This window comes from Fistularia commersonii, chromosome 21 (assembly GCF_037954325.1).
Source record: "Fistularia commersonii isolate RoL2024-O1a breed Wild chromosome 21, RoL_Fcom_v1.0, whole genome shotgun sequence".
NCBI classification, from domain to species: Eukaryota; Metazoa; Chordata; class Actinopteri; order Syngnathiformes; family Fistulariidae; genus Fistularia; species Fistularia commersonii.
In genome coordinates, this window is record NC_141304.1 from 3,023,578 (window position 1) to 3,049,442 (window position 25,865).

Below are 25,865 nucleotides of genomic sequence, written 5' to 3' on the forward strand. Positions count from 1 at the left end.
ATGAAAAAGACAAAAAAAAAAAAAGATTTGCATTAAGATGTGTTTGCTAATTGTATTGGTTTCTTGCATTGGTGTGATTCCCTGGTATCCTTTGTCATTATTTTCTAAGGGTCTTCATACTCAACCGCTGTGTCCGATGACCTCTTACTGTTCATATTTCTTACCCTTATTTTATTTAGGTTTTTTTCGAACCTTTGCAGTTACGCATCTGTCTCTCACTTCAACACCAGAGGTTCATTCATGACGAGGAAAACAGGACTATAATCCATAATTACTGCGCTTTGCACTGGTTGTACCTACTGTGAATTTCTACATGACGCCTACGACACGAGATATCAATTATTTACCCCCCCCTCCTGCCTTTTGCATTTTTCGGAGTACATGAAGCAATTCTAAAATGATGACGCTTGCGTGGAAAAGTCACAGATAGCCCGGCACTTTAGCTTCAACATGGCATCCTGCTGTCGCAGGAGCACGTTTTTATTTTCTCATGACGCTGCAAAAGAACAAATCGGACGGAATGCCGTCTTGTCCCCGGAAGCGGGAAGACAGAAATGCACGTTTGAAACATTCAGGGAACAAAACTCAGCTAACGCAGGGATGGACCCGGCGGTCCCGTGGTGCAAAATCGCTAAATAGCATCTATGAAATATCATTCCCAAACGAGTGTCCTTGTAATCCGAGCAGTTTGTGAAAACCAGTGCTAGCCAACCACCATCTACCTGCATCGCTGGGAAGTCTACAAGGGCTTCCCCTGGTTTCTACTCTCGCTTCTCACCGCCATCCGTACACTCTATGCAATCCCAGCGGCCGTGCAGTTGACGTCAAAGGTTGCACAGCCCGGCGAAATACGCACCATCCTTACACGTTTTTCTAATGACTGCAAAATGGAATTTAACGGCAACGAACTTGAGATTACTCATCTCTCTCCTGGGTTTATTCCGTTGGTAATTTGTGTATGCACCCTTGGCATGTTGTACTTTAATTGTTTGGCGAATTCTGAGTGAGTTCAAGAGGTTTTCATCTACCGGAGAATCTTTAGCATTAGGGATGCATTTTAACTCATATAGTTTAGATACCAAGGCGCTGCGCCTTGTTCCTTCTTTCTCACTTTTTTTTTTCTTTCTCTTTTCGGTTTTGTCGTACTCTGTTTTCTACGTTATGTAAAAGTAATCCAGAATAAACGATACCATTTAATCATCTCAGACGTCTCCATGGGTTTTATTCAAGAATTGTTGGGAATGGATGATTTGGTTGCAGGAGTTTGTAATGCCTCCTTATGAAAATAAAAAGTAGTTAAACAACTTTCCAAGTGTGTATCTGTAAGATTGGTGGGGATTCCACAATATGGATATTGAATACATTAAGTAGAGATTAATTAATACACATGTACTGCATTAGAAATAAAGTATGCAAGAATTGTGGAAATTAGCACTTGTTTTGAAAGTAAGCAGGTGGCATGCTGGTGCAGCAGTTAGCGCTTTTGCCAGACGGTTCCTGGTTGGATTCCCACAGGGGCCTTTCTGTATGGAGTCTCCATGTTTGCCCCATGTCTGCAGTGAATTGTTGTAGATCTATATGATGTGTTCTTGAGAGGGTGAAGGGCTTTACGTATCTGTGATGTGTGAATGACAGACTGTATGTCCATATGTCTGTATATAACATGCAAATGAGAGGGTGACTTGTTGAATGTCTATACATGTGGATGAGAGGTTGGCTGATCATATGTCACGATATATGACCCTTAGATCAAAAGGTGAGCAGTCCAGGAAGATCCCTGCTATAAACAGGAGGCATACATATTAAATGAATGAATGAATGAGGTCATATTTCTCTGCAGAAGAGTGGAGAGGACAAGGCCCGCCCACTCTATCCGTATTTATCACCCATTGAACCATTTTGACCAATCAGAAAGTCCGGACGAGCCATTACGTAACACTTGTTTCCGCTAAGACCCGCCCACTTCCTTAAGAGGCGGGGGGGGCGGGGATGAGAAGTTGCCCTCTTTTTTTTTTTTTTTTTTTTTTTTTTTTAAGCTGACATCTTTGTGTTTTTAGCTGTTAGCCGTTACGAGAAAAGAGAAATATCCTTCTATTTTCCCCTCCTTCCCCTCATCGTCATCATCATCCCCGGTGTTAAAATATACACACGAGTTTTCACGAAGTCCACGCCGTGAACGAGAGCGGTTACACGGTCAATGAAAGGTAAATCCGTGCTAGCTTCCGAACTGCACTGCCGCCGCGGCAGCGGTAATGGCGGCCGCCGCCTCGCCTCGCCGAGAGGGAAGGTGTCGTTAGCTTAATGGCTCCCCGCACCGCTGACGTCTCTTGACGCGTTTACTTGCGTGCCCAGTGACATATTCGCTCATTCAGACAAAAGCTCATCCATCCTTGCGGGCGGGCGGCGCGGCTAAACGCTCCCGAGTAGAGGGCTTCCGACGCTGGTCGCTCTTAGTTGCTTTAACACTTTTTTTTTTTTGGAAGATTCTAGAAAACCGGAACATTAGCAACTTAAAGTTAGCTTAGTGTTAACGAACACTTTGGTGCTTGTGGATTTAAAAATAAAATACAAACTTTAACCCGCGCTTTTTCTTAACGGTCTTGGATGAAGTTGGTTTGTTTTAACGATCTTTTTTTTCTGTTGAAATTACGCACTTTTTGTGAGGCCTAGCAACGTCCCGTAGCCGCGAGGGACAGTGTTGCTAGCGGGGGACGCGCCAACGAGGAAGTTTCACTTTTAGCTGGAAAAAACGGGTTTTTAGGGGCGTTCAAACAAAATAAATTCCATAAAACTACAATTTAAATGTCGCTTTAATCAGTGTCGTGTTTGTTGAGTGCTGTTAAAACGAGTAGGTAAACTGAAGCCCTGCAAGCGTTTTTTTCCGGAATCCCGCCAGTGCCGGTCACTGCGTTTAAACGCAACACCCAGTGTGGAATAGGGAATTTGAATATTATGTATTTCTTCATTTATTCTTTCCCGGTTTGAGTTTGTTTTAAACATCCCTGCAGTCCTGCTATCACAGGGAAATAGTAAATACCCGCACATTGTCCATAAACCATAAATCCAGCAGGATCGTGCTCTGCAATACACTTGGAAGTCGTGCAAAATTATCTGTGGATTTTTATATTTATTAGCCAGCAAACTTTCTTTATTCGCCGTTATTTTCACAACCGTGCAAGGGGGGTTAGCGCCCCCCCCCCCTTATATGTGTTGAACAGGGCGCATTATCGTCCAGATATCCACCTTATAGAGGTAGTTTCTTTCTGCTCAAGTCTCGATTTTTAAGTACTTTTGTTTGAATAAGGGACTGATTTTAATTTGACGGCCACAATAGGTCAAGTTGTGAGCCTTGGGATTGAAAAATCCTCTTTTATTCTCCGAACAAATTAAATGGTGTCCACGTTCTTTCAGCTTTAGTGAAGGTTTTTACAATGCATCAGGAGCCAGAATCCCCAAACTTATTTTCCATCTATAACTTAGACATACCTATTGAGGACATGATGGTACAGTCTTGGTGCTCTATTAAAAGGGTGTGAGGGCCCCATAATCTCCACAGTAACCTTTTCAAATTTGTAACTAATCCACAATAGAGTCAGAATAATATACAGGTTTGCCTATATGGTTGTCTCCAATAGAAATTTAAATTTATAATTTACAGAACCAAGTTCCGATAAGTTGTGTTGGTAGTTTAAGAGGTGGTGTTCTCAGGTTTCCAGCAGATGGCGCTCAAACGCCTTCACTTCCACCCAAGTATCCCCCGGCATCAGCTGATCTGACTGAGACTGGAGTGAAGCAATGTTTTCTGGTTATTTATCAAAAACAACGACACCCCCATCTCGTTTTACATAGCCTCTATCCTTGATACGCACTTTGTCTCTTGAAGAAGTCCGTGATATTACAAAAGAAAGCCAACAGAAACCCTGTCTGAGCATGTGTTTGCTCCAGCTCGTGCAAATGAGGTGAACCGGTGTACAAGAATAGATTTCACTCTGGTTTGATTACATCATGCATTCACTGTATTCATTTACTTATGAATCCACGCACTATGGGTGCCTTTGCACCACCTATTTAAGCCATTATTCTGTGAAACCTTCACACAGTGAAGGGCTTTTTTCTGACCAGGTAAAAAATGTATTTATCAACCTCCACATCAGGAGCAGCGATGCTTATGCTTCCTTAAATAGGTGTTCATCTCGATGGTGGATAAGGGTCAACCGCTAGTTCGTGTTGAATTCTTAACGCCTCAATCATTTCGCTGCCAGACAGTACAAACACAGAATTCAAACACAGTTCACAGCCATACACCACTGCAGGTAAGCAGAGTAAATAAGGCGATGTTATCCTCTCAACCAATTTGGAGTTAATCTTTTTTACACAACACTGTCTAATCCACTTGTTTCAAAGGCAGTGTGTAAAGACGTCTACTGTTTTTGTTTTTTCTCTCCATGGTTTGCAGATGTCACTGGGTGGCTCTTCTGTGACCGTCGTCCAGCTGCCAGGGGGTCAGTTACAGGTCCAAGGAGTGATTCAGTCGGCCCAGTCGTCCGTCATTCAGTCCCCGCAGGTGCAAACCACACAGGTGGGGCCAGATGCTAATGCTATTATTGAACTTTTTTTTTTTAAACTGGTTTCTTCACTGTCATATTAAAGATGACTGTAAAACAGATTATCAGTGTCATATTAATAAAACAATACGATTACGGGGCTTGCATAATCAAGCTCAACCAAATGTTTGGTTGAGATTCCAACATGATTGTCGCCAGTATTATTCCTTAATAATAATGATCAGATTTTATTGTTACATTAAGACATAAACGACAATAGCGACATTTTATTAATTACATTTTTCCACATTAACCCTGCAGTGAAGAATCCCCATGGACCATGATGTTAGCAGATGACATTGTGATCTGTAGTGAGAACAGGGACCAGGTTGAGGGAAATCTAGAGAGGTGGAGGTTTGCTCTGGAAAGGAGAGGAATGAAGGTTAGTCGCAGCAAGACAGAATATATGTCTGAATGAGAGGAATGGGTGGAATGGTGAGGCGACAGGGAGTGGAGATCAAGAAGTTTGAGGATTTAAGTACTTAGGGTCAACAGTCCAGAGCCCCGGAGAGTGTAAAGAAACAGTTCAAGCAGGTTGGGATGGGTGGAGAAAAGTGTCAGGGGTACTATGAGATAGAAGACTATCAGCCAGAATGAAAGAAAAGGTGGACAAGACAGTGGTGAGACCAGCGATGCTGTATGGACTAGAAAGTTACAGTGACCAAAAGACAGGAGGCAGAGATGAAGATGTTGAGGGACAGATAGGATCAAGAACGAGTCCATCAGAGGAACAGCACATTAGATGTTTTGGAGAGAAGGTCAGAGAAACCAGACTGAGATGGTTGGGTCATTACAGAGGAGGAATAGTGAACATATTGGTAGACGAATTCTGGAATTGAAGCTGCCAGGCAGGAGGTCTAGAGGAAGACCAAAGGGAAGATTTATGGACGTAGTGAGAGAGGATATGAAGGTAGTTGGTGTGAGAGAGGAGGATACCGAGAATAGAGTTAAATGGACATGGTTGATTCACTGTGACGACCCCTGAAGGGAAAAGATAAAAGGAAAAGAAGAAGAAGATTAACCCTGCAGTGAAAATCTGTTTATCACACACTTACTGACCTCTGTTTTTTGTCTACAGGGCTCAGACAGTGAAGATTCCCAAGACTCATCAGATAGTGGAGCTGCCGCACAGAAGACCAGAGAGATACTGGTGAGACGGCCGTCGTACAGGTAAAAGACTTGAATCACGGAAACAGTACGAAAACTCCCGAGGAATCAAAACGCATTTTAGCTGACCCCCACCCCCTCCCATCCTCCTGTTCCTGCAGGAAAATCTTCAGTGAACTTTCATCCGAGGAGGTGACACACGTCGAGGGAAAGGACAGCAACCCGACGTCCACCGGAGTAACAGGCGTTACCATCCCCACCACCCCAATCTACCAGACCAGCAACGGACAGTACAGTATGAACTCCTCCTTTCAGTTACACGCCTTGGAGGTCAATGGTCTGTAAACCTGTCCGTTTACTACGGAGTAAAAATGTAGTTTCATTGGATTTGTTTAAACTGATTGATTGATTAGATGCCGTTCTGTCGCCATCAATTTACTTGCGTTTTCCAAATTCTGATGGTGTGTTTTTTTCTTGATAATCCTAGTTACCATCGCCCCAAATGGCACAATCCAGCTGGCGACCTCGGGATCCGATGGCATTCAGGGACTGCAGGCTGTCACCATGGCAAACTCTGGTGGAGCCCAGCAAGGCACCACCATCCTCCAGTACGCCCAGACCCCTGACGGCCAGCAGATACTAGTACCGAGCAACCAGGTCGTCGTACAAGGTGAGCTGATCATATCGCCAGCAGGGAATACGTGTCAGTGAATGAATACAACTGTCATTGTTAGAGCAGAGGCTTCATGTGCAGGTCCGTCCATGGGTCTCCAAGTAAAGTTTGTAAACAAAATACTTTGCATTTTATTTAGTTGTGAGTGCAATGGCAATAAACTCGTGGATATATGCCTTACAAGTCACCAGTAAAGTTGTCTGGATAAGCGTTGGTCCACAATGTTGCCCAAAAGTGAGAGCTAACAGCTCGAAGGGGAACGTGGGTCAGTAGGACGGTACAAAGCACATGGATTTGGCTGAGCGCCTCCGCCTGGACTTTGTAGGTAGCAGACACACACTCAAGGTTGAGTTGAGCCACAGCATCATGGCTATGGGAAGCTGCTGTGAATGCGATTGGCCTCAAAGCCAACCGAAACGGGACCTGACAGGGACGCTCGTGTAGTATGTTTGGAAAGTGCTTCCAAAAATAGGAACATGACGACACCTTCTTCTTACACATTTACAGTCGTAGCCATTGAAAACCTCTTCAGCTGCCGCATCATCATGTTGGCCAAAGACTACATTTTTCCTGTCGCCCTCAGGTGCAGGGGGAGATGTTCAAACATACCAGATCCGCACAGCGCCCACCTCCAGCTCCCTGTCTCAGACTGTGGTGATGACCTCCCCCGTAGGACTCTGTCCAAGCAAGACCGATGACCCGACGCTGAAAAGAGAAATTCGACTCGCCAAAAACAGGTAAAATGAAAAACGGTGTTCTTTAAAAAGAGGTCTCTTCGACTAGAGCAGAGGTCGGCAACCCGCGGCTCCGGAGCCGCATGCGGCTCTTTCATCTTTACACTGCGGCTCCGAGTGGCTTGGGAAAATAAATTAAAAATATTTAATTGAAGTATATTTCATTTGTGTTAATTCCTTTTTTTAACTTTTAGTTCTAAGTTGGAAGGTTATTGTGATCTTGAAATGTTAAATAGAATTATATCTTATTTTTCGCCGCTCAAAATAACGTCACACTCGCGGAAGCCGGTATACCCGCCTGCCGGTAAAGTCCCCATTTGCAGATGCTGTGCGCAGAAATTCAGGAGCAGAAGTCCCATAAACCAGGTAAAATAAATATTTATGAAGATATTTTGCAAATATTTATTTTTTATTGTTTACTGACACAGTGATTATTATCCCGATTTATTTTTAAAATTCAGGTCAAGGTTCCGTTGAACGCTCTGAAAGCCCAAAGCTCAAAATGAGTTCCTTACATAAATAAAATTTAATTTTCTCTGTAATACTTTGTGAATTTCAGAAGCAACACACTACACACTTGTTTATACAAAGTGTAAAGGTAATAAAAAGCAACAGTGGTACCTTTATTTTAGATGTCAAAAAGTAATTGCGGCTCCCAGTGTTTTCTTTTCCGAGGAAACCGTGTCTAAATGGCTCTTTGGGTGTCACGGGTTGCCGACCCCTGGACTAGAGGTTTATAACAGAGGAGGGGTGACTTTCTTCCCGAGGTATCGCAGACGAGCCTTCTGCTGGTGAGGGCGTCGTTGGACCAGCAGAGTGACCTCAGTTATTTGTACTTGTTCCGGAAACTAGCACAACCCACGACCTCCGCAGATCAGGGCGGGGTTTACGTGCTTGAACGGCCCGCTGTGCGTTGCAGGGGCCTCTAATCGTGAGTAATCCCTGGAATGCACTGATCTCTTCCCTTTTCCCCCCCTCAGAGAGGCGGCCCGTGAGTGTCGGAGGAAGAAAAAGGAATACGTGAAATGCCTGGAAAACCGTGTGGCTGTTCTGGAGAACCAAAACAAGACGCTGATCGAGGAACTGAAAACGTTAAAGGACCTTTATTGTGTTAAAACCGGATAACCTGTTCCAACAGAGTAGGGCTGTAGTCCTCGGGTGTGTCGGTCCACACCTTTTCGCCCAGCCACGTTCTCGCACAGTCGCCTGTTTTACTTTTATAAAGAGATAAAGTAGCTTCCTCTCTGCTTATTTCCTCCACAATTTCTCAAAAGAATCGCCAGCCGGCACACAGCTCCACGAAAAAGAGCAGAGCATCTGGTCACCAGCAGCAGGTCTAGGTCGTCGACCAAAACGATGGTCAATTTCAGGCGGTCGTGTCTTTCTTGGGTAGACTGCAGCCCTTCTGTGGAGATTGGGGTTGGAGACGGTGCGTGGGGTTTCTGGGAACCCTTCACTATTCAGCTTGAGATCCTCCATTTGTTTTGTTTTTTTAAACTGATTTAAAGTGATTTGTATTCGACAGCAGCGAGATGTTCGTCTGAATTCAGCAGAGAACCGATGTTTTCCTGCACAGCTGTGTACATTTTTAACAGACAGGATTTCGGAAATTGTGCGAGAGATCAATTTCTAACCCCCTCCCCCTTTACTTTTTTCTTGTTTTTTTTTAAAAAAAAAGCGTGCTGTTGGAATCGTTCTTCTGTGTTTATTTTCTTATTTTTTATCTTCTAACAGCATCTTGAGAAGTATGATTGTATTATTACTACACAAACATTAACTGTTAAGTTTATCGTGAACCAGCAATTCCCCTCGATCCCCGCAAGGAGATGTTACAATTGTCATTCCGTATTTGTGTGCAATGGAATATAAAGGGTAATAGAAAATAAGACAATTAATATGGTTGGGTTGCTTTTTTTCGTCTTTTCGGCAGAGACTTAAAAGAATCAGGGAAAAAAAAAAAAGAGAGTCCAGGTAATATTTATTGTGTACATCTTGGGAGGGGCCGGGGAAAGAAACATGTATGAAATGTTGCTGATTCTGTAAGTAAATAAATATATTTTCACTCAATAAATGCAGATTTCTGTGGTTTAAAATGATGCTCTCACACACACACATACACACACACTCACAGATCAGATGGTCATTTAATGGCATAGCCCAGGATATGGGGTCTGATCATGAAGGTGACCCCTGGAGCCTCCATGTGACTCAGGTGAAGCTCAGAGAAACCGGCGGATTCCAGATCTTTCCACGTTGCCCTGGTAACATCGCAGCCGTCCCCGAGGTAGTACCACAGGGGCCCGAGCGCGTGCTGCAGGAAGTAGGTCCAGGTGGAGGGGTCGGACACCACGTGCTCCAGGAAGTAGAAAGCGCCACCCTGTTGAAGGGAGAAGGTAAAACGACTCAGACTGGTTCCAGATTTGGTCCAAACTTCTTATCTGACCTTTGCACTAAACTGCACAAATAAAAAAAATGCTGCTAATCCCTCATGCCGCCAGATATCAGTCTGTATCTGCATGCACTTTATATTTTATACCTCATTGTTTTTTTTACTGTTTAATGTAACAGTGTGCTTAATAATAATAATTCATCCTTTATTAATCCCCATGGGGAAATTTGTTTTTTGCAATTAACCCATCATGGATGAACCATGAGCAGTGGGCTGCCATCCACCGGCGCCAGCGGAGCAGTTAGAGCAGGCGTGGGCAAACTACGGCTCGCGGGCTACATCAGGCCCGTTGGTCTTTTTAATCCGGCCCCCCAAAGATTGGTACAGAATTCATACTTAATGTGAATGATTGAATGATCGGATCAAAGAATGTGGGAGCTAAAAGTGGATATTATTTCATTTTTGGAGCTACTTTACACGTGAGAATTTTCCTGATCTGAATAACACAGATTGGCTTTGTGATTTTGCCTTTACCGTGGACATAGTGACACAAGCTACAAGGGAAAAAAACTGGTTTGTCCATGAAATGCAAGCAAACATCAGAGCCTTCAAAACCCTGCTGGTTTTATTTAAAAGCGATTGTCAGACCAGTCTGATATGTACTGTTAACAAATGCGTTTTCTGTTTTTATATGTATAGTATCTTGTGGTGACCTGGCCCGTCTGTTAAATTTTAATAGTCAATGCGGCCCCTGAGCCAAAAAAGTTTGCCCATCCCTGAGTTAGAGGTTCTGTGTCTTGCTCAACAGCACTTTGACACACTAGGAGGAGCCGAGAATCTTTACTGTCATGCCATTATTATTTTATTTTGTTCATCTCATGTCACCATGGGATTGTGAGATACGTATTCTCAATGCCAGCACATGTGGAGAAAATGACAATAAAGTTTACTTTGATTTTTGCCCCTGAACTACTACTGACCAGAACTGTTGTGTGTTGATCCTGCAGGGTCAATGAAGCTGACTGATTGCAGGGACGCCAACCAGAGCTGCCCAGTGAGTTTACATAAGTCCTTGGCATAAAGTTAACCGCTTTCAAAATAACACAATTTGTTTTGGTTAAATTAACAAAAAAAAAGTGTTATTAAAAAAAAAAAAAAAACAGTATCATCAAAAATTTAATGCCTTTTTTTAATGCCACTTTTAACAAATTTAATGCCCAAGTCCAGATATGTGCAGATATGTTTATTGATAATAATGTAAATCTTTTACATCTGAAAAGATTTGGCCCGGCGAAGAGAGAGAGTGCAGAGAAGCACATTTGACTTTTTGAGTGACAATGGAAATAGTGAATCATATGGATTAATTATGTGTATCATTATTGGTGTACATTTACTTTTTTTCTTTTTGCCTCCAAATCTGGAGGCAAAAATTCTCCAAAAAGCAACTTTGCTTGTCTATCAACAATCATCACACTATTCTGATCAAATTATTAAATGTTTACGTAGCCTAATCAAAATCAATTGCGAGTAACTATCTTTTTTTCCATCCACTGTATTTGAATTTGGAATGCCTATATACATATTGAACTTTTTATTGCGATTGATGGCCTTCATCTTTGCAAAATCAAATCAAATAAATGCATATATTTAAAATTTGACCTTTAATGCTTTTTAATGACTCGCGGGCATTGGAGGTTTGAGAGGATGAAATCACTGGGAAAAAAGTTCAATCTTTATTTTCTAAAAACGATTATTTATTGATTTTTTTTGAAAGTCATTTTAAAAACAAAGAAACAAAAAGATCACATAACAGCAGATGTCTTTTACGGGCGCTTCATCCACGAGATGTGAACGCAAACGCTCCCGTTTCCAGAGGCCTTGAAGGCAACATTTATTCATTCATTCATTTACTCACCGCTCTCAGAACACGCCGCACTTCGCGCAGCGCGCACGGCACATCCCCCACCGTGCACAGCGCCAGCGTGCACACCACCACGTCCACGGAGCCGTCGCGCACACCGTTTAGCTCCTCCGCACGCAGGACCATGAAGGCGCCGTAGGTCAGGTGGTCGCTGGCCGCCATGCTCCTCCGCAGGTACCCCTCGAAGTGCGGGTTGGGGTCCGCGCACAACACCGTGCACCCTCCCGGGTAGAACTGGAAGTTGGCCCCGCTGCCGCAACCGATCTCCAGCAGGCGTAAGGAACCGTGCGCGTCGGCGAACCTGCCCACGCCGCGGAAGAGCTCCCGCTTCGCCCGGTGCATCCGCGCGTTATACGAGAAGGTGATGTTATAGGCGAGCAGCGGGAACAGACGCTTGTAGGCGGCGTACGCGCCCGTCGCCTCCGGCAGAAGCAGCGGGCACGCCAGCGCGCAACACAGCAGTCGGCACACCTTCAGCAGGAGGCTCTTCATCCTCGCCGGGGACGCCTCACCGGAGCAACAGGTGGAAGTCCTCCCGGGATGTAAGCGCTTTGGCCGCAACGGGGCGCCAAAGCGCGGCGGTTCGGCTCGGACCGCCTTCTTTCTCCTCCTCTTCCTCTTCTCCATCTTCATCCACATCTCGTGGGACTCTTTCATTGTCAATTAATGCAAATTACTCGGCTTGTGTGTGTGTTATTGTAACGGACATCTTATTGGCTGTTACAGTAACACAATCAGTTGTGTGTGTGTGTGTGTGTGTGTGTGTGTGTCATTGTCACAGATGCGATTGGCTGTGTCATTGTCACAGATGCGATTGGCTGTTACAGTAACACAACCAGTACTGCGTGTGTGTGTGTGTGTCTGTTTGTGTGTGTGTCATTGTCACAGATGCGATTGGCTGTTACAGTAACACAATCAGTTGAGTGCGCGCGTGTGTGTGTGTGTGTGTGTGTGTCATTGTGATGGACATGTGATTGGCTGTTACAGTAACGCAACCAGTACTGTGTGTGTGTGTGTGCATTTGTGTCATTGTCACGGACATGTGACTGGCTGTTATCGTCACACAACCTGTTGTGTGTGTGTGTGTGTGTGTGTGTGTGTGTTTGTCATTGTCACAGATGTGATTGGCTGTTGCAATAACAGTGTGTGTGTGTGTGTGTTTGGCTTAGAATAAGAGTGAGTTTGTGTGTGTGAGTAATTGGCTGTGACAATAACAGTGTGTGTGTGTATGTGTGTCTTTACTACACTGCAATAACTCACTGTATCTACAAATCATGGGCACTCATGGCTAGGTGGCTAACAGATGTCTGCTAGCAGCGTGGCGCAGCACAGTGCTATCTATTTGATTGCATAGCCTACAATGTGCGGTTTGATGAGGAAGAACAGGGGTGCGGTGATGTGCCTCAGCTGAAGGTCGGAGAACCCGGCCGATTCCAGATGCTTCCAAGTGGCCCGGGTGATGTGGCATCCGTCGCCCAGGTAGTACCACAGGGGCTGGAGGACGTGCTGGAAGAAGTACGTCCAGGAGGACGGGTCGGCCACCACGTGCTCCAGGAAAAAGAAAGCCCCTCCCTGCAGAGCAAATGTACAACCGGACGGTTAGATGCTAACGTCCTGTGATACCTATTAGATTGGGGGAGGACGGAAATGTATCCGTCCTGTTTTTTCTAATTCATCCATTTGATATTTGTTTTATTAGGGGTTGGATTCCCACAAAGGATAGTGTCCATGTTCTCCCTAGATCTGCGTGGGGTTCCTCCAATAGTCAAAAAACGTGCAGGATGTTCATTGGAGACCCTGAACTGTAAATATTTGTTGATCTATAAGACATGAGAATGGTTGTATATCTCTATATGTAGCCCAGCTGGGATAGGCTCCAGCGCAGGATAATCGGTATAGATGATAAACAAATGAATTGGCTAAACTATCCATACATCATCTGCCGCTTATCCTGCACTCAGGGTTGTGGGGGATGCCTGAGCCTGTCCCATCTGTCATCGTGCGAGAGGCGGGGTACTTTTGGGGCAATTTTTCCAATTAACCTGCATGTTTTTGGACTGTGGGAGGAAACCGGAGAACCCGGAGGAAACCCACGCAGACACGGGGAGAACATGCAAACTCCACACAGAAAGATCCCCCCGTCGGAATTGAATCAGAGTCCTTCGAGGTGCAAGGACGAAGCGCTAACCACTGTGGTTAAACTATAAACATCAAACTAGCAGGGAATCAAACCCAGTAAAAGGAGCATGCTCAGTGATGTCTGACCCTATATTAAGTTGAAATGACCGGTTCCTGGATGTATACTTATCGGTTTAGGGACCCAAAACATCAGGTGGGTGCATCCCTGAAGTCACCTTTATCAGTATTTAATTTTCAGTGTTATACCTGTCTGTCACTAATGCTTGATTAATCCCCTTCATAAGGAGCTGACAAGAATATTATTGCCATAAAGACCTCCTAGAAGGTGCGTTCTGCTGGAGGGTTGTGACCCCCGGAGGAAACTCACCGGCTTCAGGACTCTGATGACCTCCCGCAGGGTCTGCGGCCCGTCGCTGACCGAGCAGAGCACCAGGGTGCAGACCACCACGTCCACCGAGGCGTCCCCGAACGACCCCAGGTCCTCCCCGGCGGCGACGACCAGCGGCCCGCAGGAGATGTGCTGGTGCTCCCCGGCGCTCCGCCGTAAGTACGCCTCGAAGTGCGGGCTCTTGTCGGTGCAGATCACCCGGCAGCCCCGCGGGTAGAACTGGAAGTTGGCGCCGGTGCCGGAGCCGATTTCCAGGATGGTCAGCCCCCCACCGGGCCGGCCAAACTCCGGCAGAGCCGCGAACAGCTCCTTCTTCCGGTCGTGCATCTTCCGGTTGTAGCGAGCAGATATTCGGTGCATCAAAAACGGAAAGACGTACTTAAAGAGCCGATTGAGTCCGACGACCTCTGCCAGGTGCAGGGGGACGCACAGGACTTTGACGACCATGGTACAGAATCGCTGGAGGGCGGCCATCTTTGTTGTTATTGTTTTTTCCAATGACGTCACCACCGCCCTGGAAGAAGTTAGAGTACTTCCGGGTCACCTCTTTTTAAAGTAAAACAAAACACGACCTTAGCCATGTCACCTAGGCGACCACTAACAGGTTATTGATATTGTGATTTTGGATAAGTAACTAGGGATTTCTTTTTTTATCTACCAACAAGCGTGCGATTAATTTTTGTTAAGAAATAAAATGTTGCAAATATGTGTGCAAATATATGTATATTGTATGTGTATTACATCTTGCGGTATTGAAAATTGAGATTTTGTGCATGTATGCATGTGTGTGTATATATATGTATATTTATATATATATATATATATGGACCTACCTGGAATGGTCCCCAGTCAATCGAATAACCACATATGGAGACACACAATCATTCACCCTGTCAGTCACACATCTCCCATATGTTTGTGGGCTGTGGGAAGAATCCAGAGAACCCGGGGGAACCACACACAGACATGCGGAACACGTGGGAATCCAACCAGGGACCCTCTTGCTGTGAGGGGGAAGCAACAACCACTACATTTCCGTGCCGCCGGTGCTATTATTTATCATCAATATTATTGTTGTTGTATTTTGCTATGGCGATAGACAAGTTGGCAGATGAGGTCAGACAGGAATTTCCATGGACTGTGATGTTTGCAGATGACATTGTGATCTGTGGCGAGAGCAGGGTGCATGTGAAGGAACCTCTAGAGAGGTGAAGTCATGAAAGTTAACTGCAGCAAGATGGAATAGGTGTGTGAATGAGAGGAACCAGAGTACAGAGCAATGGAGAAGGAGAAGAGGTGCAAGCTTGTGCAACTTGTGCAAGTGGGTTGGAACTGTGGAGAAAAGTGTCAGGTGTGATGAAAGTGTGTCAGGGCAGGTGTAGAAGAGCAGTCATGGTATCTAGTTTTGGAGAAACTGAGAAGACCGGAGGAAGAACTGGAGGCAGCCGAGACGAAAATACGGAGGTTCTCCTTGGAAGTTAAGAGGATGGAGAGGATCGGGAATTAGTCCATCAGGGGTGGACCTTGTCTACAGGAAGACCAGAGAAGAGGTTTATGGATGGAAGGAAAAGAGGACCAAAAGTTAGTGGGTGTGAGGAGAGGGTTAGATGGAGGCAGATGATTGGCTGTGATCCCTGAAGGAAGCAGCACAAATGGGTATTATCTTATTTTGCAGTGCCCTACTTTGTATGGAGTGATATTCAGAGATCCCACCCTGGCAAATATGTTGTATTCGAAAACTTGATCCATCTGCACGTCTCAGCGTACTGCTTGTGTCGATCTTGCGGGACCACAGAACCTTCTCTGCAGCTTCCGATGGGCATCTGAACACAAACTCAGCTGGTGGTTTGTAATTTAACATCTCCACCTTCTTTCCACTGTCCGCAGACCATTTTTTTTCGTGCTGAGAGGCCGAGCAGGGTGGGCACTCCGTCGTGAGAAACCAGAACTTGTGCAGTTCCAAAATACACCACTAGATGGAGACAGAAGCTCTCCCAACCCAGTATTCGGGGACGCAGTCTCCTGCCTGAGGGCTGCAGTATGTTGATGCTGGTACTTTCTCCAGTGATCTGAGGCGTGCGTTGTGCTCACATCAATATTTTCAAACGTGACTGAAACCGAAGATGATTTGTGACACAAACATACACAGCAGAATGTTTGTGATATGAGAAATTAGGCCTCTCAACATATTGTGTGTGACCATATATTGTTCGCTGCGAAACTGTTCAATATATTGTGTTAGTGTTTGCAATATTGCCGTAATATTTGCCACAGTTAAAGTTTAGGTGGTATCCCTGGATCAAATATCGTATGTGGACATTGATGAAGCTAAAAGGCTAATGGCTAACTGAGCTGAACACAAAACGAGAAGAGCTGTGGTAGGGTTGAACACCGAATGATGGGTATTTATATCCATCATTATAGAATATTGAAAAAATATGTATCTGTGTAGGATAATTTTAGTTGCAACTTATTGGAGCCACTACTGATAGAAAACAATAAAATCCTAAAAGAGAAAACAATTAGTTTGTCAAATTGCAGAACTCACCGATTGACCGAACGTGAATGTAAAACTGCACGTTTTGTGTATAATATTCAGTCAAAGTAAATCATGGTGGCAAAGATAGTTTCTGTGTGTTTTATTTCCTGCTTCCGGGTCGGCCAGAGGGAGGGTCCTGATCGGACTGTGTCATTTTAAGATGTGACTCCATATTGGCAAAGTGCTTGAGAGTCATAATGATTGTGGATATGCACACAGAGGCAGTTTGAAGCAGTATTGACGCGTCTTTGCAATGTGGACGTTGCTTACCATCAAAATAAGTCATCAGATGGTGCATTTTGGCATGGCCCAGTAATAAAATCACCGGTTCAATTCCCAAAATGTTCGGTGTGTTTCATCTGCATTTGTTTTATGGTGTTCTTAATGTGCACACTTGCTCGCAGTGTAGCTGTTAGCTGGAATGAGCACTGCAAACCAAGCCACTCATGATCAGGAATATGAGGGGTTTCTTACGATGACAAATCAAAATTTTGAATACGAAAATAAACTCTGCCATTTTCATGTCCAACCCCCCAAAAATATTCTGCTAAAGCTAACAGCATGCTGATAATCTATATGTTTTTACCCCGGATGCATCCTATCCAACATCATTGACATTGAATAATATGCAGTGCATCTTGACTTGTTTGATTAAATAAAAACAACTCTGCTGTTATTTCCAAGTGTGCAGTCGTTCAGGGTTCCTCATCCACCCTTATTATTATTATTATTATCATTAAAGATAATCATAACTGTATGTTTTAGTTTGTGTTCTTAAAATCTGCCCTGTAATGCATTTATTAATTTTTGCCCATCCCCACTCATTCTGAAAATGTTTTAAAGAAAGGGGACACATGAACGTCCTGTTTATTATTAATAAGCGAATGATCTGTTTTTTTTTGTTTTTTTTTAATTATTTCATTCATTTATTTATTTTGCGCTTGCGATGCTGCGGTCGCCCCCCACCCACCCACCCACCCACCCCGCCCGCACGGCCCCTAGAAACCGGAGAGGCATTTGGCGACGCTCCCTAAGCGTTCACCGGGAGTCATCAATTATGCAGGGTAGCCGCGCGCGCACCGGGAAGGCGGGCAGCAGCAACAACATGGCGACAGCCGCAGTTCCTCCCGGCTCCGGTCCACATCCGCAGCCCGCCGACACCCGTCCGGACTTCTGTTAACGCCAGGAAAAGTAGGTAGACTCTCAGCTTTTCTGCTTTCCCTTCTCCGTCTCTTGTGTTTTAGTTGTTTATTTTTATTATTGTTATTTTTTTAACGATGGGGATGGGGGTGGGTGGGGGTGGGGGGGGTGGTAGTCCTACTTTGTCGACCGACTGCGTCCCACACACACACACACACTCACACACCGGTGCCGCAGAGCGGCCGCCGCCGCTCGGCCGGCCTGTATCCATCCGCGGCGGATGGATACAGGCCGGCCGGCTGGCGCGCGGCAGCGCAATACGCGTCATGCGTGCAGTTGCAGGTGCACGAGACGGGTGTCTGTGTTTTTTTTTGGGGGGGGGGGGGGGGGTCGTCGTCCGTGGCGTGGCGTGATGTGGTCGCGGACGGGAGGACAGTGGAAAGATGGAATAAAGGTGACGATGTAGTTTCGGGGTGTGGGCCTGCGTGTCGGGGTGCGCATTTGGGAAAGATGAGGGGAAAAATATCATCCACGGCAAAAGTTCCACGCGTGGCGGCGGGGGTCGGCATTTCACGCCCTGACGGGCTCTTTCTTTTTTTTTCTTCCCCTCACATTCATTCTGTCATCTAAGGATAGTTTCACCCCCCCCCCCCCCCTCTCTCTCTCTCACACACACACACACAACACACACACACACACACACACACACACACTAACTTGCAGTACCCGGAGACTGAGGTGGATGCGTCTTTAGTTTTGCCCCCCCCTTCACACACACACTCACACAGACACACACACACACTTCCCTTCCACCGTGTGTCGCTCCTAGCGGGTGTGGTGGCTCCTTGGTTTCAGGGGCATTAAGTCGTGTGTGTGTGTGTGTGTGTCCCGGGACCCCCACCGGGAGGTTCCACTGCGTCCCGCGGCGGCAGTAAAACACACTGCGGTATTCCGGGTGTTTCGGTAGCGCCCCGGCCGGTAACCGGCACCTGAGACCCTCCTCCCCACGCCCACCCTGCACTTCCGGTGCGACCGTCCGGATCTCCTGGCGGGGATTCTCCATCCGGTTATCGCCAGGTAATCCAAAATTTGGCGGACTCACGCTCGCGTGGAAGTTGGCCTCGAGTGACCGTGGCCCCGATGACTTCCGGTAAAGCCCAGACGTCTCGGTTCGCCCCCCCCCCCCCATTCCGGAAGCTGCTGTGGCGGATCGATCACATTGATCACCGTTGTGTGATTGGAAAAAAAAATCGCCCAATCAGCTTTCCCGCAGTGATTTTGACCACTTCCGGTTAGCCCTAGGTTGCACGTGCCGGTTTGAACCCCCCCACCTTTCGTCCTTTACTTCCTGTTATGACGTGAACTTTGACCCCGATGCCCCCAAACACCGTCAGCAGTCCAGGGGCCGGACCCCTTCCTCCACCCAGACCTTCACAGCTCATATTTTTATTTGTTCATTTAAACACTTTGCTTTTTTATTGTCATTTTTTGTGTATTTGTATATACTTGTTCTGTGTCCTTGAGTGTTGAATCAGACGCAAAAAATAAAGCGCTTTCTTGCTTCCTTGTACATTTAGAACGAAGCAAGAAATATATATATATATGAAACATCTTTAAAATACATATGAAAATATAAAACATTGAAATAAATATAATATATGTACATATATATATGTATATATATCGTGGTGGTCACCTTGGTTCACCGCGCTGATGACGTCACGGGTAAACAAAATGGCATTGATGGCCCGCGTGTGCGACGTCATGCCGATCTCAAGTTGGCTGGCGCACTGGTCCAACTCCACTCGAGCGCACAAACACACACACACACACACACACATATGCACGTCTCTCCGGGTTTATTTTTAAACGGGGCAGAGAGGAAAGGCTGCAGCTTCTCCGTCCTTTTTGTTTCCATCGTCAGTGACAGCTGTTTGAATGCAGAGGAGGAAGAGTAGGAGGGCGAACAGCCAACACAATTAGCCACGTTTAGACATGGCGTGGCCGTCTCCTCTCCCGTAAGCGGTGAGCAATGGGGCGTCAAGCTCTTCGTCATCCCAGGGACGAGCTAACCCTCATCTATTGCGCCGCGTCCCGGCCAGGTTATGGGTGTGAAGGTCCTCCGAGTGGAGGAGGACAAATTACTGATGGGAGGCTCTTAGCTCTGTGACTTAGCTTTGAAACAGCGACATGTGGTCTTTGCTAGCTTCTGGCCCTGCTTTAGCTTTTTGCTTTCCGGCTCTTGGTAAGACGCAGCGCCAGTGCCATCCGGGAGGTTCTCGGAGTGTGAAATATTGTTTGTACGATCACAACCTTCCGTCTCACATTCTCCCTGTCGTCCTCTCTCCCCCCCTCCAGAGCTGGACGTCTGGCATGGAAAACAAATAAAGTGGAAATAGCTGCAGGATGAAAACATGGCCGCGCCCCTTCTTGCACCCCCAGGACCTGACAGCTTCAAGAAATTCACCCCGGAGTCGCTCGCTAACATCGAAAAGCGCATCAAAGAAGAGAAGAACAAGAAGCCGCCCAAGCCCCGGTCGGACAGTAGCCACCGCGACACCTCCGATGACAATGAGCCCAAGCCCAACAGTGACCTGGAGGCCGGGAAGAGCCTGCCCTTCATCTACGGTGATATTCCTGATGGAATGGTGGCCACACCGCTAGAGGATTTGGACCCATACTATTTGAACAAGAAAGTTAGTTGTCACACAACCCAACTGCACTACCCAGCCATCCTTGACATAAATAATGAGCATCACTACATGTTCTCACAGGATCTTCCGGTGGTGACTTCTAGAGCCCTACACACCTTGTTATGTAGCATTAGCTGCGTGAATCTGCGTGTCAGACCGATCCAAGATGGAGCTTTTACCAAAATCAAATAGGAAAGGTGACCTTGAGAGGGTCTTAAAGGTCATTGTAGGGGGAAATACAGCAGATGGTCAAACCAGAGTATCATTGCCTTTACCTTGAAACACTCCTAAGGCTCAGTCATGCAAGCGTTCTATCCGTAAACGGATGCTTCCGTTCCAAACACAATCAAATGTCACTGCCAACACACTGCTTTGCGTCGCAATGGTCTAATAGCAATACACCGGTATTCAACGGTTCGGGTTTCATGTTCGAGTTCCGTTTCAGACAGTAACAAATATGGCGCCGGGGAAAGAGCTGGTGATAATGTATGTGCTTAGAAAGAGGCAGCGCAGAAGACAACGTTGGTCTGAGCGGTAGTTACATACATGGCGTCACGCAGACAGAGAATTCTTCTCCATGATTCTACCAACAACACGTTGTCCCCTATTTCTCTGTACCTTTTGGCGGTTGCTCAAGGGACCGCGCAACACTGCTCCCGGCGCCTTCCAGTGGTACTGCTCCGTTTGCTACGATTGGCTAGGCATCTGCGAGCTCCCCGAGAACTTAGCGGCTCAGACATGAAGTGAAGGCAGAGGACGGACAGGAGACTCCGCCCATATGGCAATTAAACGTTGAGCATAAATGTATATTTATGTAGCAGGAGTTCTCATCCAAGTTATGCAACGCTGACTAATCGCTATCTTTGAATTAGTGTCCAATTCAAAACCCAGATTTGAAACACTTGTATGCTCAAAAACATTGCATCTGAAGGGATATTCTGCACCGGTGTTGAAGGTCACATTGTTTTCAGTTGAATTGGTTTGTGCTCCGACATCACGTTCTGATTCAGCATCCACACATGAGACAGACGCCTGGTCTCTGCATCTACAAAATGGATGTGCCCACGTTTCATCTCCACGCCATGTATCCTTTATTGACTCGGGTTTTTGACGTCAAGGTTATCCCGGCCGCGACGCTCAGAGTGGAGAGCTGTCGGTGTGCCGGAGGAGTTAAGGGGGTGAGGTGGCAGAAGACGGCAGGTGAGGAAATGAAACGGAGGGGCGGTCGTGCCTTGGGTAGTGCCTAGTTTTGTGCGAAGGAGCGCAGCGGCTTGTCTCTTGTGTGGCGGCGGTGGTAATGTGTAAGAGAATCTGCGGCCTGTACTGCAGCAAGAAGCCCAGTCAGCAGGATGGGTGAGCTCAGCTAGCACCGTCCAGCGCCGCTGCCTCTTCTGATCTATTGATCCACCGCCTCAGTTCAGTGCTCGCTACAGGAAGGGTTGCATTCTTGTCTTATTATCCCTTCTGACTTCGCACGGTACCCAGCACGTGCCTCGCTGCTGCGGAAGTTGTTGACCTTATTTGTCAATCGTCATTCATTCACCCAAAGCCGAGGGGCCCCTTTGTCACGGCTATTGGTGCGTGTTTGCAGAAGTACCTCGTACAGTCGTACCTGAAGGCAGGCGGTAATGTCCAAAGATCGGTACACAGGGAAGACAAATCTGGAGGTCTATTTTGGATACAGGCATGGACACAGACAGTTGGAAACTGCTAGGCTAACGGTGTAGCGAGCAGGATGCCTTTGATATTTAATCCAGATGGTCGTCCTCGAAAGCATGTCTTGCAAGAGAGACAGAGGTTTTAAGAAATATCTGAGCGTGGATGTGGCTCAGTGACTCAAGCAGTCTTGAGAGGTTGCTCTTGGTAGCATCCGCTAGGTGAAGCGCAATACCTGGTATGATCGGGCGTTCGGTTCAGCGTTGCCTAAAACATCTATCCAGATGTTAACAAAGCTGTCAAAATTGTCACATTCTTCATTGCCGGTTGTATTCCAGCCTTGTATATCTGAAGACGGATGGACCTACTGACCAAAATGGTCGTGATAAAAATTGCTTCCCTGGTAGGGGCAACTGAGAAGTGTTGTAGTGCTGAATATTAGCCTGAGGAAATGTTCAGACTACAGGAGCAAGACAGGAAGTGACCTGAGGAGAAAGTGTACCCTTCGACTCTTCCAACTCGGTGCTGATCCATTGTCCATTTTGGAATTTGGACGCCATGTCAGACTTGGATTATCCTTGGTAAGGAGTCCAGTTTGCCTTTTAAACGGCCACAAGAGATGCCTGAGTCGGGCACGACTCTGACTGTCGGTGTGTAAAACACCCAGTCACACGACCCCAGCGCTCCTTCTTGCAAGCATCCACTCCCCATGCCTTTTCTGAAGGTCAGAAAGGGTTAGCGGGCAGCTGTAGGACGCCGACCCCATCGCACCCATGCAATTGGACGGCCAACTTAGCTAATTGGCTACTGTGCACGTCCTCTGTCTCACCCGGGGAGGTGCAGGGAGGTCCTCACCTCCGGTTTGCGCCGTCTCCTTTACTCGACCGACAGCTGTCCCTACTGCACGCCATCACGCGGCATGGTGTAAGCATGCGTGTGTGTGTGTGTGTGTGTGTGTGTGTGTGTTACGTATAGCTGTCAGCTGCAGGAAACCCGATCGGAGCACTCACGCATCAGAAAGCGGAAGGTGGTGTGGACGGGGTTGGGGGGAGCAGAAGTGCAGCGTTGCACTTCTTGTTTTCCTCCCCAGTGACGGCAGGAGAATGCTCGGGCAAGTCGACCGTCTCGCGAGATCCGGTCTAGCTAACGGCCGGAGGGCCCGGTCGCGGAGCGTGAGGCTTCTTCGCGTACGTTTAGCGGCGAAGATGACTCATCTTATTCAACAGCTCGCCACTTTTGTTGACGAAGAGGCTTCACCCCCCCCCCCCCCCACACACACACACACACACCGCTGTCATGACTAGAGCGGGCCCTATCTTCTCCATCACATCACACTGCGCACACACCGTTAGCTTACATCCCCGTCCCACTCCCTCCCTCCCTGTCATTCTTTCTTTTTCCTTTCTTTTCGTTTTTTTTTTTTTTTTTTGATTTCCAGGGTGTAGTAAATCTCAGGCTTTAGTGCTCCGTCTGAGTCCTCGGTCTCTGATGACACAGCATCCTCCTGCTCTGGGCTGAGTGAGGAAGAGGAGGGGCGGCGGAGTGTGCTTCTAGGTGGCTGCTCTGAGGAGGGAGGGTGGAGTAAGAGGTAGAGTGGGGTTTGCACCACAGCCTGCAGGTGGAGGAGTGGGGGATGACTCATATATTTTCTGTCAGCAGTCTGTATTCTTACAGCCGCCGCGTCAGACCCGTAACCCGGGCACCGCCCGTACGACCCCCACTCAAGCCCAAACCCCCGGGGAAACCATCGGGGTGGAGGACCACAATCCGAACTGGGTCTAGGGTGGTGTCAGGCCGTGGGTGGATGACTCACAAAAAAAAATCCCGACACCTCTATACCATACCGTTTAGTCCACTCCCTCCAGCCAAGCCGCCTCCACCCTCCCCTCCCCTCCCTTGTCCTGCTGCATGAGAAACCTCCTACTCCCTCCATCCATTTCAAATTTGGCTCGCTCCCATCTGCAGCTCTGCATCACTTCTCCTCCTCCTCTTCCTCTTCCTCCACCCTCATTGACTTTCTTCACTGCTTTTCTAACCCCCCCCTCCCTCCCTCCCCCCGATGTGCACCGTCCTTGCAGACGCCTCCTGGTTTCTGCACGTGCGCCTTCTCTTTTCCTCGCGGCTCCGTCGAGAAACAGGGCAACTTTTTTCCCCGGCTGCCGCAAGGAAACTGCCCCCCCCCCCCCCTCCATTAATCTCCCCTCCCTCTGCCAACTCCGGCGCTCATACGCTTTCATATTTTATTTTTGGTTTTCGCCGTTCGCCGGATGGTCGGTTGGTTCTTGTGCGATGAAGATGAGCAGCTGTCGGAGTTCGCCGAAGCTGTGATAAGTCGTGGACGCTCCTCCTCCTCCTCCTCTTTTTTTTTTATCCTCCTTTCCTGCACTTTACTCATTCGATCCTGAAGCATTTCCCCTTCCCCCGGGTTTTTTTTTTTTTTTTTTTTCGGTGCTTCCATAATGAGCCGACGCCATTAGATCCGGCGGCGTCCCGGAATGAAAACGCTGAGACGAGAATCAGCAGCAAACATATCAGGAGCAAAATGACAAATAATTAAACTCCTGCTGTTTTTGTTTTGTTTTGAAATAATCAATGGTGTTTAAAAATTTGTTCATTGTAGCGCCATGAGCCACACACCTGGGGGGGGGGGGGGCGGGGCTTAAAAGTGTCAGTTAGCAAGGGGAGTTTCCCTGTGTTTTTCTTTAGCATACCAATGCTCTTTGCAGTGTGTGTGTGTGTGTGTGTGTGTATGTGGTGTGTCCAAGCTTTTATTTTGAAAAATATCAGCCGGCATTCCTGCCAGCCTGGCTAGCATATATCGCGGCGCAATGAAAGCATTTTTCTTTCCCGTGTGCTCACAAGCACGGGGGGGGGGGGGGGGTTCGCGAGCACTTGCTCCAGTGGACATCCCATATAAACAATGGCCAGATCAATATTTTTTTTTTTTTTTCAAGAGTGTCAAGAGTGAAGTGCATCAGTGGACCAGCGCTAATACATGGTGGCGGCGGTAGGTGGCGTGCGAATTGCCCCCTGCTGGACAGTTGTCAGAATGCAGGTTGCGGTGCACGTTTTTTTGGGGGGTTCAGTTTCATTTTCCACAAAAACAGGCGTTGCGATCCAGGGTGTGGGGGGGGTCTTCACACCCAAACACTGCTCGTCTGTCCGTCCGACTGTAGATACTACTCAGACTTGTGCACATGCAAAACGCAGACAGGCGAGGGGTTGGGGGGGGGGGGGTCGGGTCGGAGGGGGCCGCCGCCGGTCCCACTTGGCACAGCTGCATTTTTTTTTTTTTTTTATGGCCGGGGAGTGGCTGCTTCTGCTACTGCTGCTGCCGCTGATGAGATCCCGGAGTCAGCAGATCGGCCATCCTGATCAATGACAGCACTCGCGGATCTCTTCCAGTAAAGGGGATGGGGGGGGGGGGGGGGGTCAGCTGGGCGGGGGGGTGCGTCTGATGCAGGCGGGGGTGAGGATGAGGATGGGGGGGGAGGGGGGGGCTTCTAACGGAACTGTACTCCCAACTATTTTTACTCCCTGCTTGGTTAAAGTCAGTCCAAGGTAAAACACACACACACACACACACTCACCGATACAGATGTACGCTCTGCAAATCACCTGTCTTCCCTCTCTCTGTCTCCCTCTCTTCAGACGTTTATAGTGCTAAACAAGGGGAAGACGCTCTTCCGCTTCAGTGCCACGCCCTCCCTGTACATCATCAGCCCCTTTAACCTGTTCAGGCGGATAGCCATTAAGATTTTGATACACTCATATCCTTTCCAGTGAACGCGCTTGATTTTTTTCGGACGCGCCTCAAATACGCCGCGCGTAGCTTTCACGCGTGACCCTGTTTTTTTTTTTTTTTTTTTTGCTCCCTTAACT

At 47.2% G+C, this 25,865-nt stretch overlaps 4 protein-coding genes across 6 annotated transcripts in view; 2 read left to right on the plus strand and 2 right to left on the minus strand.

Annotated features, from left to right (window-relative positions):
- Positions 1 to 1,995: 1,995 nt before the first annotated feature.
- On the plus strand, positions 1,996 to 9,189 carry atf1 (activating transcription factor 1). Of its 2 annotated transcripts, none has more exons than XM_086168340.1 (7): positions 1,996 to 2,204; positions 4,457 to 4,579; positions 5,683 to 5,774; positions 5,873 to 6,006; positions 6,199 to 6,381; positions 6,968 to 7,121; positions 8,099 to 9,189. In XM_086168340.1, the coding sequence occupies exons 2-7, from the start codon at positions 4,457 to 4,459 to the stop codon at positions 8,241 to 8,243; spliced, it is 831 nt and encodes a 276-aa protein (XP_086024466.1). In that variant the 5' UTR covers positions 1,996 to 2,204; the 3' UTR covers positions 8,244 to 9,189. The 2 variants fall into 2 exon arrangements, with proteins under 2 accessions (XP_086024466.1, XP_086024465.1); XM_086168339.1 differs by lacking the exon at positions 1,996 to 2,204 and adding an exon at positions 3,021 to 4,313.
- LOC147222066 (thiol S-methyltransferase TMT1A-like) lies at positions 9,085 to 12,085 on the minus strand. The gene is made up of 2 exons (XM_086168341.1): positions 11,423 to 12,085; positions 9,085 to 9,495 (listed from the first exon to the last, which is right to left on the minus strand). The coding sequence occupies exons 1-2, from the start codon at positions 12,083 to 12,085 to the stop codon at positions 9,259 to 9,261; spliced, it is 900 nt and encodes a 299-aa protein (XP_086024467.1). The 3' UTR covers positions 9,085 to 9,258.
- Positions 12,055 to 14,435, minus strand: LOC147222067 (thiol S-methyltransferase TMT1A-like). The gene is made up of 2 exons (XM_086168342.1): positions 13,935 to 14,435; positions 12,055 to 13,000 (listed from the first exon to the last, which is right to left on the minus strand). Exons 1-2 carry the CDS (start codon positions 14,427 to 14,429, stop codon positions 12,767 to 12,769), a joined length of 729 nt encoding a protein of 242 aa, XP_086024468.1. The 5' UTR covers positions 14,430 to 14,435; the 3' UTR covers positions 12,055 to 12,766.
- A 3,154-nt stretch (positions 14,436 to 17,589) lies between these two features.
- The window catches only part of scn8ab (sodium channel, voltage gated, type VIII, alpha subunit b), a 37,473-nt gene continuing 29,197 nt past the window's right edge, over positions 17,590 to 25,865 (plus strand). For both annotated transcript variants that reach the window (XM_086168343.1, XM_086168344.1), the window contains exons 1-3: positions 17,590 to 17,685; positions 19,993 to 20,330; positions 25,635 to 25,752. In XM_086168343.1, the coding sequence (XP_086024469.1) occupies positions 20,049 to 20,330; positions 25,635 to 25,752 (400 nt within the window). In that variant the 5' untranslated portion in view covers positions 17,590 to 17,685; positions 19,993 to 20,048. The remainder of the gene's footprint in view (positions 17,686 to 19,992; positions 20,331 to 25,634; positions 25,753 to 25,865) is intronic.

Coding starts and splice junctions, on each gene's coding strand:
- LOC147222066 (XM_086168341.1), bottom strand. CDS start 12,085: ATGAAAGAGTCCCACGAGATGTGGATGAAGATGGAGAAGAGGAAGAGG. Junction 9,496..11,422: donor TGCGGCGTGTTCTGAGAGCG/GTGAGTAAATGA, acceptor TCCCTTCAACAG/GGTGGCGCTTTCTACTTCCT.
- LOC147222067 (XM_086168342.1), bottom strand. CDS start 14,429: ATGGCCGCCCTCCAGCGATTCTGTACCATGGTCGTCAAAGTCCTGTGC. Junction 13,001..13,934: donor TCATCAGAGTCCTGAAGCCG/GTGAGTTTCCTC, acceptor TTTGCTCTGCAG/GGAGGGGCTTTCTTTTTCCT.
- atf1 (XM_086168339.1), top strand. CDS start 4,197: ATGGTGGATAAGGGTCAACCGCTAGTTCGTGTTGAATTCTTAACGCCT. Junction 5,775..5,872: donor GTGAGACGGCCGTCGTACAG/GTAAAAGACTTG, acceptor CTGTTCCTGCAG/GAAAATCTTCAGTGAACTTT. Junction 6,007..6,198: donor GACCAGCAACGGACAGTACA/GTATGAACTCCT, acceptor TGATAATCCTAG/TTACCATCGCCCCAAATGGC.